The 17,398-nt window shown below is 45.4% G+C and overlaps 1 protein-coding gene across 4 annotated transcripts in view; it reads right to left on the reverse strand.

The window, feature by feature from the left end:
* LanB2 (laminin subunit gamma-1) overlaps positions 1–17,398 on the reverse strand; it is a 342,671-nt gene that overhangs the window by 236,360 nt on the left and 88,913 nt on the right. For all 4 annotated transcript variants that reach the window (XM_071656602.1, XM_071656600.1, XM_071656601.1 and 1 more), the window contains exon 2: positions 12,131–12,407. In XM_071656602.1, coding sequence (XP_071512703.1) covers positions 12,131–12,407 — 277 coding nt within the window. The remainder of the gene's footprint in view (positions 1–12,130; positions 12,408–17,398) is intronic.

Here is a 17,398-nt window from a genome sequence, read left to right on the forward strand (position 1 = left end):
GCATGACGACCCATGACTGGAGTCTGGCCTGCATGATGACCCATGACTGGAGTCTGGCCTGCATGACGACCCATGACTGGAGTCTGGCCTGCATGACGACCCATGCCTGGAGTCCGTGGGTGGTGTGGGTGGGGCACAATACAGTAGCGAATCAAGGAATACAGTATGAAGGAATACAGTACTCTCCCCTGAAGGACACGACCTGCAGGGAGTGGCAGCCACTTCCCCTCCTCCGTCATGACACCCACGCCTACAGCTGCCCATGACTATACATACACCCTACCCCCATTCCAAACTCCCACGCCTCCTCCCCACGTCCACCCACCCTTCTGGCATGCACATGCCCACGCCCCCGACCCGGCAAGCACACGCCACCCACACCCAAGTACAGGCGGGCATGCACGCATCAGCCACCCCGCACCCAAATACAGACCATCATGCACGCACACGCCACCCACACGTCATCTTCAACGTTCATTCTCCCTTATTGCCCACGGCACCCACGCCCTCCCTCAGCCAACCCCGGCCGACGCCAGCCCAGCTCACCCCTGGCTCTGACATCTGCTACACCCCGAACTACTACTGTTTGTTTTCACTGCTTTCTTCTTCTTTCCATCGTTTTTATTGTTCTTCTTTCAATCTTTTTATTGCTTTCTTCTTCTTTCAATCGTTTTTATTGTTCTTCTTTCAATCTTTTTATTGCTTTCTTCTTCTTTCAATCGTTTTTATTATTGCTTTTTTCTTTTCAATCGTTTTTCTTGCTTTCTTCTTCTTTCAATCGTTTTTATTGCTTTCTTTTTTCTATCGTTCTTATTGCTTTCTTCTTTCAATCGTTTTTATTGCTTTCTTTTTTCTATCGTTCTTATTGCTTTCTTCTTCTTTCAATCGTTTTTATTGTTCTACTTTCAATCTTTTTATTGTCTTCTTCTTTCAATCGTTCTTCTTGCTTTCTTCTTTCAATCGTTTTTTATTCCTTTCTTCTTCTTTCAATCGTTCTTCTTGCTTTCTTCTTCTTTCAATCGTTTTTTATTCCTTTCTTCTTATTTCAATCGTTTTTATTGTTTTCTTCTTCTTTCAATCGTTTTTTATTCCTTTCTTCTTATTTCAATCGTTTTTATTGCTTTCCTCTTCTTTCAATCGTTTTATATTCCTTTCTTCTTTCAATCGTTCTTATTGCTTTCTTCCATTCAATCGTTTTTATTGCTTCCTTCTTCTTTCAATCGTTTTTATTGTTCTTCATTCAATCGTTTTTCACTGCTTTCTTTTTCTTTCAATCATTGTTCTTGCTTTCTTCTTTCAATCGTTTTTCGATCCTTGCTTCTACGTCTTTCAATTATTTTTCAGTGCTTCTTCTTTCAATAGTTTCTAGTGCTTTCTTCTTTCAATCGTTTTTCACTGGTTTCTTCTTTCAATCGTTTTTGCTTTATTTTTCTTTCAATCATTTTTCACTGCTTTCTACTTCTTTCAATGGTTTTTAATTGCTTCTTTCAATCGTTTTTATTGCTTTCTTCTTCTTTCAATCGTTTTTATTGCTTTCTTCTTTCAATCGTTTTTTATTGCTTTCTTCTTTCAATCGTTTTTATTCTTCTTTCAATCTTTTTATTGCTTTCTTCTTCTTTCAATCGTTTTTATTGCTTTCTTCTCTCAATCGTTTATTGCTTTCTTCTTCTTTCAATCGTTTTTATTGTTCTTTCAATATTTTTATTGCTTTCTTCTTCTTTCAATCGTTTTCTTTTTTTGCTTTCTTTCAATCGTTTTTATTGCTTTCTCCTTTCAATCGTTTTTTTTGTTCTTCTTTCAATCTTTTTATTGCTTTCTTCTTTCAATCGTTTTTTATTGCTTTCTTATTTCAAATGTTTTTATTGCTTTCTTCTTCTTTCAATCGTTTTTTATTGCTTTCTTACTTCAATCGTTTTATTACTTTCTTCTTTCAATCGTTATTATTGCTTTCTTCTTTCAATCGTTTTTATTGCTTTCTTCTTCTTTCAATCGTTTTTCGCTCCTTACTTCTATTTCTTTCAATCATTCTTTAGTGTCTCTTCTTTCAATAGCTTCTAATGCTTTCTTCTTTCAATCGTTTCTCACTGGTTTCTTCTTTCAATCGTTTTTGCTTCATTTTTCTTTCAATCGTTTTTCACTGCTTTCTACTTCTTTCAATCATTTTTATTGCTTCTTCCAATCGTTTTTATTGCTTTCTTCTTCTTTCAATCGTTTTTATTGCTTTCTTCTTTCAATCGTTTTTATTGCTTTCTTCTCTCAATCGTTTTTATTCCTTTCTTTTTCTTTCAATCGTTTTTATTGTTCTTTCAATCTTTTTATTGCTTTCTTCTTCTTTCAATCGTTTTTTATTGCTTTCTTCTTTCAATCGTTTTTATTGCTTTCTTCTTCTTTCAATCGTTTTTATTGTTCTTCTTTCAATCTTTTTATTGCTCTCTTCTTCTTTCAATCGTTTTTATTGCTTTCTTATTTCAATCGTTTTTATTGCTTTCTTCTTCTTTCAAAAGTTTTTCATTCCTTTCTTCTTATTTCAATCGTTTTAACTGCTTTCTTCGTCTTTCAATCGTCTTTATTGTTCTTCTTTCAATCGCTTTTATTGCTTTCTTCTTTCATTCGCTTTCTGTTCTTCTTTCAATCGTTTTTATTGCTTATTTCAATCGTTTCTATTGCTCTCTTCTTCTCTCAATTGTTTGTATTGCTTTCTTCTTTCAATCATTTTTATTGCTTTCTTCTTTCAATTGTTTTTATTGCTTCCTTCTTCCAATAGTTCTTATTGCTTTCTTCTTTCAATCGCTTTTATTGTTTTCATCATCTCTCAATCGTTTTTATTGCTTTCTTCTTCTTTCAATCGTTTTTATTGCTTTCTTTTTCTTTCAATCGTTTTTATTTCTTTCTTCGTCTTTCAATCGTTTTATTGCTTTCTTCTTTCACTCGTTTTTATTGCTTTCTTCTTTCAATCGTTTTTATTGCTTTCTTCTCATTTCAACTGATTTTCAGTGCTTCCTCTTCTTTCAGTCGTTATTATTGCTTTCTTCTTTCAATCGTTTTTCAGTGCTTTCTTCTTTCAATCGTTTTTCAGTGCTTTCTCCTTTTAATCATTTTTTGGCGGTTTCTTCTTTCAATCGTTTGTCGCTGCTTTCTTCTTTCACTCGATTCTCAATGCTTTCTTTCAATCGTTTTTTAGTGATTTCTTCTTTCACTGTTTTTTTTCTTTTCAGTGCTTTCCTCTCTCAAACATTTAGCAAATCCCAAGGTTTACAGCTTCATTCATTTCTATCTGTTATCAAGAGACATTTATCCCCTGGCGAAGTCTTATTTATCATTTATCAAGTCATCTCTTGCCTGGTTGGCTTCATTATTATAAATCATTAAGTCATTTACTCCAAGTCGACATGTTAAACTCTCAGTTTTATCAAAGTTTCGACTGACGGATATATATATATATATATATATATATATATATATATATATATATATATATATATATATATATATATATATATACAATTAGTCGCTGTCTCCCGCGTTTGCAAGGTAGCGCAAGGAAACAGACAAAAGAGTGGCCCCAACCCACCCACATACACACATATCTATCTATCTATCTATCTATCTATCTATCTCACCCCCCCCTCTCCCCTTCTCCCCAGGGCACCTTAAAAAAAAAACCGCTCTCCCAGCCAGCCCTTCAGTGGCTGTCAAGGTTCACTCCATTGACCTCACCCCCCCACAACATGGCTGGTGGCACATCTAAAATCCCATCATAGCAATATGGCCATTCTTCAGTGGATGGGCCAACCTGTACATTTCTCAGGGCTCTCAGCTCTTTCACAGTGGCCAGCCCACTGGTCTGAACCACTGGGAAACAACTGAGAAAAAATGAGGCAGTATTTTCTCTCAGCTCTTTCACAGTGGCCAGCCCACTGATCTGAACCACTGGGGAAACAACTGAGAAAACAGTGGAGCTGTCTTTTCTCTCAGCTCTTTCACAGTGGCTGGCCCACTGATCTGAACCTCTGGGAAAACAACTGAGAAAAAATGAGGCAGTCTTTTCTCTCAGCTCTTTCACAGTGGCCAGCCCACTGGTCTGAGCCACTGGGGAAACAACTGAGAAAAAATGAGGCAGTATTTTCTCTCAGCTCTTTCACAGTGGCCAGCCCACTGGTCTGAACCACTGGGGAAACAACTGAGAAATGAACAAAAATATATGGAAATCGGGGCAATCACTTGTGAAACCAGACGATGCAAAAAAGGATAATAGAGAGAAGACATCATCTCTGGCAGTTTCATAATTCATCGTACGTTGCCAAAACCACTGGAAACATTATGAGAAATATTAGAGAAAGAAAATAGAAAAATATATATATATACACTAGACATAGCCTCGTCTACAACCCAGTGCTCAAATTGAACTCGTATTCTAGACTTTTAATTTCTTTTTTCAGGTGGAGGTAACTTTACATTTCCCTAGAGGGCCAAACCACCTAATTGGGCGGGCAAACAACTGCGTAGCCCTTATGCAAACCTCCAGTAAGGTCATGAGCATCTGCATGTGTTAAGTGGTGCATGACGGGGCTACGAGCCACTTGCCTCACTACCACATACTTATAAGTACTTCCTCTCCAGTCTTAAGTCACTTTACGTCTCTGGATCGACGTTTTCCCTCATCTTCAGGGAAAACCTGTCGGCAACACAGTGAGTTTCTTAACCCTAGTGCAATTATGAGTAATATTTCCTGTTTTATCACAAGCCATGGGCAACCACAGCTTCCTCAGTATCCTTCCCTCAAACCACAGCTTCCTCAGTATCCTTCCCTCAAACCACAGCTTCCTCAGTATCCTTCCCTCAAACCACAGCTTCCTCAGTATCCTTCCCTCAAACCACAGCTTCCTCAGTATCCTTCTCTTCAAACCACAGCTTCCTCAGTATCCTTCCCTCAAACCACAGCTTCCTCAGTATCCTTCCCTCAAACCACAGCTTCCTCAGTATCCTTCCCTTCAAACCACAGCTTCCTCAGTATCCTTCCCTCAAACCACAGCTTCCTCAGTATCCTTCCCTCAAACCACACCTTCCTCAGTATCCTTCCCTCAAACCACAGCTTCCTCAGTATCCTTCCCTCAAACCACAGCTTCCTCAGTATCCTTCCCTCAAACCACAGCTTCCTCAGTATCCTTCCCTCAAACCACACCTTCCTCAGTATCCCTCAAACCACAGCTTCCTCAGTATCCTTCCCTCAAACCACACCTTCCTCAGTATCCTTCTCTTCAAACCACAGCTTCCTCAGTATCCTTCCCTCAAACCACAGCTTCCTCAGTACCCTTCCCTCAAACCACAGCTTCCTCAGTATCCTTCCCTCAAACCACAGCTTCCTCAGTATCCTTCCCTCAAACCACACCTTCCTCAGTATCCTTCCCTCAAACCACAGCTTCCTCAGTATCCTTCCCTCAAACCACAGCTTCCTCAGTACCCTTCCCTCAAACCACAGCTTCCTCAGTATCCTTCTCTTCAAACCACAGCTTCCTCAGTATCCTTCCCTCAAACCACAGCTTCCTCAGTATCCTTCCCTCAACCCACAGCTTCCTCAGTATTCTTCCCTCAAACCACAGCTTCCTCAGTATCCTTCCCTCAAACCACAACTTCCTCAGTATCCTTCCCTCAAACCACAGCTTCCTCAGTATCCTTCTCTTCAAACCACAGCTTCCTCAGTATCCTTCCCTCAAACCACAGCTTCCTCAGTATCCTTCCCACAAACCACAGCTTCCTCAGTATCCTTCCCTCAAACCACAGCTTCCTCAGTATCCTTCCCTCAAACCACAGCTTCCTCAGTATCCTTCTCTTCAAACCACAGCTTCCTCAGTACCCTTCCCTCAAACCACAGCTTCCTCAGTATCCTTCCCTCAAACCACAGCTTCCTCAGTATCCTTCCCTCAAACCACATCTTCCTCAGTATCCTTCCCACAAACCACAGCTTCCTCAGTATCCTTCCCTCAAACCACAGCTTCCTCAGTATCCTTCCCACAAACCACAGCTTCCTCAGTATCCTTCCCTCAACCCACAGCTTCCTCAGTATCCTTCCCTCAAACCACAGCTTCCTCAGTATCCTTCCCTCAAACCACACCTTCCTCAGTATCCTTCCCTCAAACCACAGCTTCCTCAGTATCCTTCCCTCAACCCACAGCTTCCTCAGTATCCTTCCCTCAAACCACAGCTTCCTCAGTATCCTTCCCTCAAACCACAGCTTCCTCAGTATCCTTCCCTCAAACCACAGCTTCCTCAGTATCCTTCCCTCAAACCACAGCTTCCTCAGTATCCTTCCCTCAAACCACAGCTTCCTCAGTATCCTTCCCTCAAACCACAGCTTCCTCAGTATAATAGACCATAATAGACATTTGAGAACCTGCCTCTAATGCACCTCCCTCACCACTTCGGACTTTGACGGCAAAATAACTATGGCAGCCTAGCCAAGATCGGCCATGCTCGCCTCACGGGTGTGATGGCCACGGGCAACATAATCAAATAGATATTTAATCTACTTCGTTATCACGGGCCGAAGTGGACATCATAACGAAGATAATAAAGGAGAGGTGCGCGTGCGCAGGGAGAACCGACTCCAGTGGCGCAGCTTCGAAACACAATGGGGTTCGCTCGCCTCGCCTCACATCATCTCGTCATGCACACACTCACATTTGCATGACTTGCCTCACTCTCCTCCTCACCCCTCCACACCAGAGGCCATCATGCAGTAAGTTCTTCTGACTCACAAGTCATGAAAGTCACATACCATCCAGTCACACCAGTGACTGAGAAACAGGGTCGTCAATTCGATCACATGAATTGAGGGGGTTCAATTGTGTGGGGAAATGACCTAAAATGACATTCTTAAACCTTAAGAGGTCTTTAAGAGTCAACCTTAAGGTCTCTTTAAGAGCAATACAAGAATGACCTAAAATTATATATATGCATTTCGTCTCTCAACCATATCTCACTTTTAAATCTTTTTAAGATGAGAAATTAATAATAAAATGACAAAAACAGTTAATGAACACAAGTTCGAAACCCCAGGACCACATAACACCATATACAAGAGATAATATAGTGTGTGAAAGAAGAAAGGTGAGAGTAAATGTGAATAAGAGCAAGGTTATTAGGTACAGTAGGGTTGAGGGTCAAGTCAATTGGGAGGTAAGTTTGAATGGAGAAAAACTGGAGGAAGTGAAGTGTTTCAGATATCTGGGAGTGGATTTGCCAGCGGATGGAACCATGGAAGCGGAAGTGAATCATAGGGTGGGGAAGGGGGAGAAAGTTCTGGGAGCGTTGAAAAATGTGTGGAAGTCGAAAACATTATCTCGGAAAGCAAAAATGGGTATGTTTGAAGGAATAGTGGTTCCAACAATGTTGTATGGTTGCGAGGCGTGGGCTATGGATAGAGTTGTGCGCAGGAGGATGGATGTGCTGGAAATGAGATGTTTGAGGACAATATGTGGTGTGAGGTGGTTTGATCGAGTAAGTAATGTAAGGGTAAGAGAGATGTGTGGTAATAAAAAGAGTGTGGTTGAGAGAGCAGAAGAGGGTGTTTTGAAATGGTTTGGTCACATGGAGAGAATGAGTGAGGAAAGATTGACCAAGAGGATATATGTGTCATAGGTGGAGGGAACGAGGAGAAGTGGGAGACCAAATTGGAGGTGGAAAGATGGAGTGAAAAAGATTTTGAGTGATCGGGGCCTAAACATGAAGGAGGGTGAAAGGCGTGCAAGGAATAGAGTGAACTGGAACGATGTGGTATACCGGGGTCGACGTGCTGTCAATGGATTGAACCAGGGCATGTGAAGCGTCTGGGGTAAACCATGGAAAGTTCTGTGGGGCCTGGATGTGGAAAGGGAGCTGTGGTTTCGGAGCATTATTACATGACAGCGGGAGACTGAGTGTGAACGAATGGGGCCTTTGTTGTCTTTTCCTAGCGCTACCTCGCACACATGAGGGGGGAGGGGGATGTTATTCCATGTGTGGCGAGGTGGCGATGAGAATGAATAAAGGCAGACAGTATGAATTATGTACATGTGTATATACGTATATGTCTGCGTGTGTATATATATGTGTACATTGAGATGTATAGGTATGTATATTTGCGTGTGTGAACGTGTATGTATATACATGTGTATGTGGGGGGGTTGGGCCATTCTTTCGTCTGTTTCCTTGCGCTACCTCGCTAACGCGGGAGACAGCGACAAAGCAAAATACATAAATAAATAAATGGATAAATAGAATTGATAATTATCCAAACACACGAGAACCATATCATTCATTTGATATGCAATTTGACAAAAAAGACATCTTATCTTTATCTTATCTTTATCTTATCTTATCTTTTCTTTTCTTATCTATTGCTGAAGCTAATTCCAATGATGGATATCACTTTACACCCTCCTTCATAGCTCTCGTTAGCCTTTAAAGTCGAAAACTCCTCACAAACCAGCTATCCACACACCCGCCACTGCTCCTTCTTTTTCTTTTCCTTTTAATCTAACAAGGTCAACGAGTACTCGTTTAATCTAACAAGGTCAACGAGTACTCGTTTAATCACATGGGTTTCAACGATAACACAGCTTTTGACGTTAACCAGGAAGATATGTCATAAATGAACCCACTTCCAGATTGACCAAGAGGATATATGTGTCGGAGGTGGAGGGAACGAGAAGAGGGAGACCAAATTGGAGGTGGAAAGATGGAGTGAAAAAGAAATGGCCCAACCCACCCCCATACACATGTATATACATACGTCCACACACGCAAATATACATACCTACACAGCTTTCCATGGTTTACCCCAGACGCTTCACACGCCCTGATTCAATCCACTGACAGCACGTCATCCCCGGTATACCACATCGATCCAATTCACTCTATTCCTTGCCCTCCTTTCACCCTCCTGCATGTTCAGGCCCCGATCACACAAAATCTTTTTCACTCCATCTTTCCACCTCCAATTTGGTCTCCCACTTCTCCTCGTTCCTCCACCTCCGACACATATATCCTCTTGGTCAATCTTTCCTCACTCATTCTCTCCATGTGCCCAAACCACTTCAAAACACCCTCTTCTGCTCTCTCAACCACGCTCTTTTTATTTCCACACATCTCTCTTACCCTTACGTTACTTACTCGATCAAACCACCTCACACCACACATTGTCCTCAAACATCTCATTTCCAGCACATCCATCCTCCTGCGCACAACTCTATCCATAGCCCACGCCTCGCAACCATACAACATTGTTGGAACCACTATTCCTTCAAACATACCCATTTTTGCTTTCCGAGATAATGTTCTCGACTTCCACACATTTTTCAAGGCTCCCAGAATTTTCGCCCCCTCCCCCACCCTATGATCCACTTCCGCTTCCATGGTTCCATCCGCTGCCAGATCCACTCCCAGATATCTAAAACACTTTACTTCCCCCAGTTTTTCTCCATTCAAACTTACCTCCCAATTGACTTGACCCGCAACCCTACTGTACCTAATAACCTTGCTCTTATTCACATTTACTCTTAACTTTCTTCTTTCACACACTTTACCAAACTCAGTCACCACCTTCTGCAGTTTCTCACATGAGTAAATGGGAACTTCAGTGAAGGGCGCTAATGGGGAGGTGATAACAAGTAGTGGTGATGTGAGAAGGAGATGGAGTGAGTATTTTGAAGGTTTGTTGAATGTGTTTGATGATAGAGTGGCAGATATAGGGTGTTTTGGTCGAGGTGGTGTGCAAAGTGAGAGGGTTAGGGAAAATGATTTGGTAAACAGAGAAGAGGTAGTAAAAGCTTTGCGGAAGATGAAAGCCGGCAAGGCAGCAGGTTTGGATGGTATTGCAGTGGAATTTATTAAAAAAGGGGGTGACTGTATTATTGACTGGTTGGTAAGGTTATTTAATGTATGTATGACTCATGGTGAGGTGCCTGAGGATTGGCGGAATGCGTGCATAGTGCCATTATACAAAGGCAAAGGGGATAAGAGTGAGTGCTCAAATTACAGAGGTATAAGTTTGTTGAGTATTCCTGGGAAATTATATGGGAGGGTATTGATTGAGAGGGTGAAGGCACGTACAGAGCATCAGATTGGGGAAGAGCAGTGTGGTTTCAGAAGTGGTAGAGGATGTGTGGATCGGGTGTTTGCTTTGAAGAATGTATGTGAGAAATACTTAGAAAAGCAAATGGATTTGTATGTAGCATTTATGGATCTGGAGAAGGCATATGATAGAGTTGATAGAGATGCTCTGTGGAAGGTATTAAGAATATATGATGCGGGAGGCAAGTTGTTAGAAGCAGTGAAAAGTTTTTATCGAGGATGTAAGGCATGTGTACGTGTAGGAAGAGAGGAAAGTGATTGGTTCTCAGTGAATGTAGGTTTGCGGCAGGTGTGTGTGATGTCTCCATGGTTGTTTAATTTGTTTATGGATGGGGTTGTTAGGGAGGTGAATGCAAGAGTTTTGGAAAGAGGGGCAAGTATGAAGTCTGTTGGGGATAAGAGAGCTTGGGAAGTGAGTCAGTTGTTCGTTGATGATACAGCGCTGGTGGCTGATTCATATATATATATATATATATATATATATATATATATATATATATATATATATATATATATATATATATATATATATATATATATATATATATATATATATTCCTATGAGTCCACGGGGAAAATGAAACACGAAAAGTTCCCAAGTGCACTCGTGTAATAATCACATCACCAGGGGAGACACAAGAGAGAAATATAACAGTCAGTTGATATACAACGAAGAGACGAAGCTAGGACGCCATTTGGTAAACATGTGATTTTTGGACAATCACATGTTTACCAAATGGCGTCCTAACTTCATCTCTTCGATGTATACAAGGCAATTAAGTAGTTGGAATGCCAGTACCACTTTGTCCCATAGCTGGGATGGTGGGCTGGGATGTGGGATTTATGTAAACACCAAGAGTTTCTCTCGTGTAGAGGCAAAGGGCGATTGAGTATTTGGAGCCTGTAAACCCCGTGTTCTCGCATCTGGGGTGGTCCTAGCTGTGCATCCTTAATTGACAGAGTCGAGTCCAAAGCGGTTTGACTTATAAACTCTCCCAGGCTTAACTCCCAGACTTGATCCCTTTCCCCCTACGCCACAGTGTTGGTTCATTTTATTTTTTTTCCATATTTTATAGATATTACTTTTGGTTTTTGCACCCGAGAGCTGGCTGCCTGTGTGCCCCCTCCACCACCACTAGCTAGACCACGCAATACTGGGCAAGCCTGCCGCTGTGTCACATGCTTATGGTATGGCTATCGGCAACTCAAGGGTGGGCCGTTTTCGATAACTGTTTCTCTCCCTACACCTCCAAGCTTTGGAATTCTCTACCTTCTCACATCTTTCCCAGTAATTATGACCTGGCACAGATTAAAACACAGGTTTTTCCCACTTCTTCCAAAATCCACTGCTGAGGACTCCCTCCCCCTGCTACCATAATAAAGCCACTGCAGAAATGAGGTTCCATACACACACCAGGTGGGGCCCGAGGCTCCAGGTCTACACCCCTAGCGTGAGGAGGGGAAAACAATTATATAGACTAAAAAAACATGCAAATACAGAGGGCCAAGCTAACAGCTTTATGTAACGAATTACATAGGATTACAATCGTCTGGTTTCCCTCTGTGTAATGGTTACAAAATCGAGGGGCAAACGTTTTATATTGCAACCCTCCAATGAGGCAAATAACATTTTTCTCTTCTCCCAGAACTGTTCACATATGGAACGATTTACCTATTAAGGGAGGTTGAAGAACGTACCATAAATACGTTTAAGTAAAGACCTCATTGACTACACAGAAAGTATTTAACAATTCTGCTATCACACACACACACACACACACACACACACACACACACACACACACACACACACACACCTCTCAAAACTTTTATCATGGCACAAAACCAGACCAAACATTGGAAACTCTTGAATCCCCTTACATTCCACCTACCTCCATGAGGAGGTCAGGTCAAATGAAGGGTTTGGAAAACGACCTGTAAAAGAAAAAGGTGGGGAGGGGGGTGGTTAGGGGAGGTGGTTAAGGGGGTGGTTAAGGAGGAAGGGAAGCCATTTACTTACCCAAGCTGAGGGTCAGGTTGACCTGGTTGGGGAACTGGATGCCTTCGTGCATGGTCTCCGATTGCCACCATGTGTGGTTGTCATTGTTGTTGAAGTCGGTGAGGTAGCGGGGCGGGTGAGCCAACTGAGCCAAGTTCGCGTTGCACATCTCACACGCCTTCTTGGAGCCGTAGCCCCCCGTCTGGAGACAGTACTGCTGAGGCCGCGCCACCCCACAAGTGTTGGTCACCTCCACCGGAAGGTTGAAGGCTGCGTTCACGAACTCCGGCACGCATTTCTGTGGGGGAGGAGCAAGAAGGAATGGAAGAAGGTGGTCAAGGCTGCGTTCACGAACTCTGGCACGCATTTCTGTGGGGGAGGAGCAAGAAGGAATGGAAGAAGGTGGTCAAGGCTGCGTTCACGAACTCTGGCACGCATTTCTGTGGGGGAGGAGCAAGAAGGAATGGAAGGCTGTGGTCAAGGCTGCGTTCACGAACTCCGGCACGCATTTCTGTGGGGGAAGAGCAAGAAGGAATGGAAGAAGGTGTGGTCAGTTCGAAGGGTCGTGTACAGAGCCGTTCGTCTTAGATCGACATGGGGGAAAAAAGAAAGATTTGTGGGAGTCAAGTGTCGCTCTTTCTTTCTTTCCTTACGCCCCCCAGCTTTGGGAACTACGACAATTGTTGTACTTCCTCAAAAAATTCGTATATTATTTTCCTTCTCTCTTCCTTTTTTTTCTCTTTCTTTCCCCTTTCATTATTCTCTCTATATTTCAATTGATGCCTGACTTTACGTATGCCTTACGATGGTTTGGGAGGTCTTCTAACCCCACAGCTGGGTCTGGCACCTTACCTTACCTTACGATGGTTTGGGAGGTCTTCTAACCCCCACAGCTGGGGTCTGGGACCTTACATTACCTTACCTTACGATGGTTTGGGAGGTCTTCTAACCCCCACAGCTGGGTCTGGCACCTTACCTTACCTTACGATGGTTTGGGAGGTCTTCTAACCCCCACAGCTGGGTCTGGCACCTTACCTTACCTTACGATGGTTTGGGAGGTCTTCTAACCCCCACAGCTGGGTCTGGCACCTTACCTAACGATGGTTTGGGAGGTCTTCTACCCCCCCAACAGACCCCTCTCACACCAAGGTACCATATTAGTCCTGTGTTCAGTCCAGGGTCTTCGTGTTCTGTGTTCTCGCGCTGTTCACTTCAGTAATAACATCTTATATCGCGTTCTACGTAGATGCATTTGGAAGAAACGCTTTGGTGAACAGATTTCAGAAGCAAGTGGTGTTCAAGTGTTCATATTGACCTGTTCACTCTCGCTGGCTGGCTTGCCCGCCCTCCGGCAACAATGGTCTATCGTCCTGTCTGGGCAGTTCAGAGCTCTTAACTGCCAGTTCGAGTCGTGGAAGGAGAGGAGAGAGAGAGAGAGAGAGAGAGAGAGAGAGAGAGAGAGAGAGAGAGAGAGAGAGAGAGAGAGAGAGAGAGAGAGAGAGAGTTATATGCCATTCCACCAGCCTCTGAGACGTGGCTACCATATTTTCTCTCTCTTTTCTTTCTCTCTCGTCTTACATGTCCCCATGATCCAGCCTGACATATTTTGATCTAATTTTTCTTCAATTAGAATCGTTGGTTTTCTTGTGCTCGCGGGCCATCAGAAGGGAGGAGGGGTCAGGTTCCCTCCTCTCCATGGCTCACAGTGCACGGAGGTCACTGCAGCAGTGACCTCCGTGCACTGGTGACGTCCAGTGATGTACAGTGACAACAGTGACAACACCATATGTGTGTGGCCAGCTCTGACACCAGCCCTACCTACCCCAGCTGGGAGGGTCTTATGCACTACACTGGCCCCAACCCTACACTTGGACAGGTGTGGAGTGTTAGCCAGTACACTAGGACAGGTGTGTGGTGTTAGCCAGTACACTAGGACAGGTGTGGAGTGTTAGCCAGTACACTAGGACAGGTGTGTGGTGTTAGCCAGTACACTAGGACAGGTGTGGAGTGTTAGCCAGTACACTAGGACAGGTGTGGAGTGTTAGCCAGTACACTAGGACAGGTGTGGAGTGTTAGCCAGTACACTAGGACAGGTGTGTGGTGTTAGCTAGTACACTAGGACAGGTGTGTGGTGTTAGCCAGTACACAGGGACAGGTGTGGGGTGTTAGCCAGTACACTAGGACAGGTGTGTAGTGTTAGCCAGTACACTAGGACAGGTGTGTGGTGTTAGCCAGTACACTAGGACAGGTGTGGAGTGTTAGCCAGTACACTAGGACAGGTGTGTAGTGTTAGCCAGTACACTAGGACAGGTGTGTGGTGTCAGCTAGTACACTAGGACAGGTGTGGGGTGTTAGCCAGTACACAGGGACAGGTGTGTGGTGTCAGCCAGTACACAGGGACAGGTGTGGGGTGTTAGCCAGTACACAGGGACAGGTGTGGAGTGTAAGCCAGTACACAGGGACAGGTGTGGAGTGTTAGCCAGTACACAGGGACAGGTGTGTGGTGTTAGCTAGTACACTAGGACAGGTGTGGGGTGTTAGCTAGTACACTAGGACAGGTGTGTGGTGTTAGCTAGTACACTAGGACAGGTGTGGAGTGTTAGCCAGTACACTAGGACAGGTGTGGGGTGTCAGCCAGTACACAGGGACAGGTGTGGAGTGTAAGCCAGTACACTTGGACAGGTGTGTGGTGTTTAGCCAGTACACAGGGACAGGTGTGGAGTGTAAGCCAGTACACAGGGACAGGTGTGGGGTGTTAGCCAGTACACAGGGACAGGTGTGGGGTGTTAGCCAGTACACAGGGACAGGTGTGGAGTGTTAGCCAGTACACAGGGACAGGTGTGTGGTGTTAGCTAGTACACTAGGACAGGTGTGTGGTGTTAGCCAGTACACTAGGACAGGTGTGGGGTGTTAGCCAGTACACTAGGACAGGTGTGGAGTGTTAGCCAGTACACTAGGACAGGTGTGTGGTGTTAGCCAGTACACTAGGACAGGTGTGGAGTGTTAGCCAGTACACTAGGACAGGTGTGGAGTGTTAGCCAGTACACTAGGACAGGTGTGTGGTGTTAGCCAGTACACAGGGACAGGTGTGGGGTGTTAGCCAGTACACAGGGACAGGTGTGGAGTGTAAGCCAGTACACAGGGACAGGTGTGTGGTGTTAGCCAGTACACAGGGACAGGTGTGTGGTGTTAGCTAGTACACTAGGACAGGTGTGGGGTGTTAGCTAGTACACTAGGACAGGTGTGGAGTGTTAGCCAGTACACTAGGACAGGTGTGGAGTGTCAGCCAGTACACTAGGACAGGTGTGGGGTGTCAGCCAGTACACTAGGGACAGGTGTGGAGTGTAAGCCAGTACACTAGGACAGGTGTGGGGTGTTAGCCAGTACACAGGGACAGGTGTGGAGTGTAAGCCAGTACACAGGGACAGGTGTGGGGTGTTAGCCAGTACACAGGGACAGGTGTGGAGTGTAAGCCAGTACACAGGGACAGGTGTGGAGTGTTAGCCAGTACACAGGGACAGGTGTGTGGTGTTAGCTAGTACACTAGGACAGGTGTGGGGTGTTAGCTAGTACACTAGGACAGGTGTGGGGTGTTAGCTAGTACACTAGGACAGGTGTGGGGTGTTAGCCAGTACACAGAAACAGGTGTGGGGTGTTAGCCAGTACACAGGGACAGGTGTGTGGTGTTAGCCAGTACACAGGGACAGGTGTGGAGCGTTAGCCAGTACACAGGGACAGGTGTGGGGTGTCAGCCAGTACACAGGGACAGGTGTGGGGTGTTAGCCAGTACACAGGGACAGGTGTGGGGTGTCAGCCAGTACACTAGAACAGGTGTGTGGTGTCAGCCAGTACACAGGGACAGGTGTGTGGTGTTAGCCAGTACACAGGGACAGGTGTGTGGTGTCAGCCAGTACACAGGGACAGGTGTGGAGTGTTAGCCATAACACTGGGACAGGTGTGGGGTGTCAGCCAGTACACTAGAACAGGTGTGGGGTGTCAGCCAGTACACTAGAACAGGTGTGGGGTGTCAGCCAGTACACTAGAACAGGTGTGGGGTGTCAGCCAGTACACAGGGACAGGTGTGGGGTGTCAGCCAGTACACAGGGACAGGTGTGTGTAGACCACAAAGTATGGAGGCCACAGGGGGTCCGGTGGTGGGTGTGGGTGTGGGTGTCGTCAGGCAAACACGGTATATACACACGCGCGCGCGCGACGGGCAGATGACCCCCCCCCCCCCATCCCTCCACCGTCAGCCTTCGCAGTGTGGCGTAGGGGGTCTGGGTGGGGGTGGTCCGGAGGGGACATGGGGGGGTCTTATCCGCGGCGGTACACAGGCCCCGGTGCTCCACGATAAGGTCACTTCCGGCCCAGGACACAGCGAGGGGCGGTGCCTGTCACCCACAGCCCGGGAAGAGGGCGGCCATGGCCGAGGAATGGGGGTGGGTGGTGATGGGTCCTTGCCTGACAGGGTCCTATACACGTTTACCCTTAAGCCCCAGCCAGGAGGTCTGTTCTAGTTACGCACGGGCCCCCCTGCAGACCACCTATACAGACCATCACTGATTTGAGGCACAACAGAGTGGGGGTGTGGGGGTTTGGGCAGGTGTGTGTGGGGGAGGAAGGGCGGGAAGGGACAGCCTGGTGTGTGTGTGGGGGGTGTGGGTGTGGGGGGGCCTGCTGGCTGAGGCTTCCAACAGCTTCGTCGATCAAAAGACCCAATCAAGCAGCCAAAGACCCAGCTTGGGTTATGGGGAGAGAAGACATCGTAAACCATTGTAAGGTAAGGTAAGGTGCCAGACCCAGCTGTGGGGGTAGAAGACCTCCCAAACCATCGTAAGGTATACGTAAGGTAAGGTAAGGTGCCAGACCCAGCTGTGGGGGTAGAAGACCTCCCAAACCATCGTAAGGTAAGGTAAGGTAAGGTGCCAGACCCAGCTGTGGGGGTAGAAGACCTCCCAAACCATCGTAAGGTAAGGTAAGGTAAGGTGCCAGACCCAGCTGTGGGGGTAGAAGACCCCCCAAACCATCGTAAGGTAAGGTAAGGTAAGGTGCCAGACCCAGCTGTGGGGGTAGAAGACCTCCCAAACCATCGTAAGGTAAGGTAAGGTAAGGTAAGGTGCCAGACCCAGCTGTGGGGGTAGAAGACCTCCCAAACCATCGTAAGGTAAGGTAAGGTAAGGTGCCAGACCCAGCTGTGGGGGTAGAAGACCTCCCAAACCATCGTAAGGTAAGGTAAGGTGCCAGACCCAGCTGTGGGGGTAGAAGACCTCCCAAACCATCGTAAGGTAA

The sequence above is a fragment of the Panulirus ornatus genome, chromosome 63, assembly GCF_036320965.1.
Source record: "Panulirus ornatus isolate Po-2019 chromosome 63, ASM3632096v1, whole genome shotgun sequence".
Taxonomy (NCBI): domain Eukaryota; kingdom Metazoa; phylum Arthropoda; class Malacostraca; order Decapoda; family Palinuridae; genus Panulirus; species Panulirus ornatus.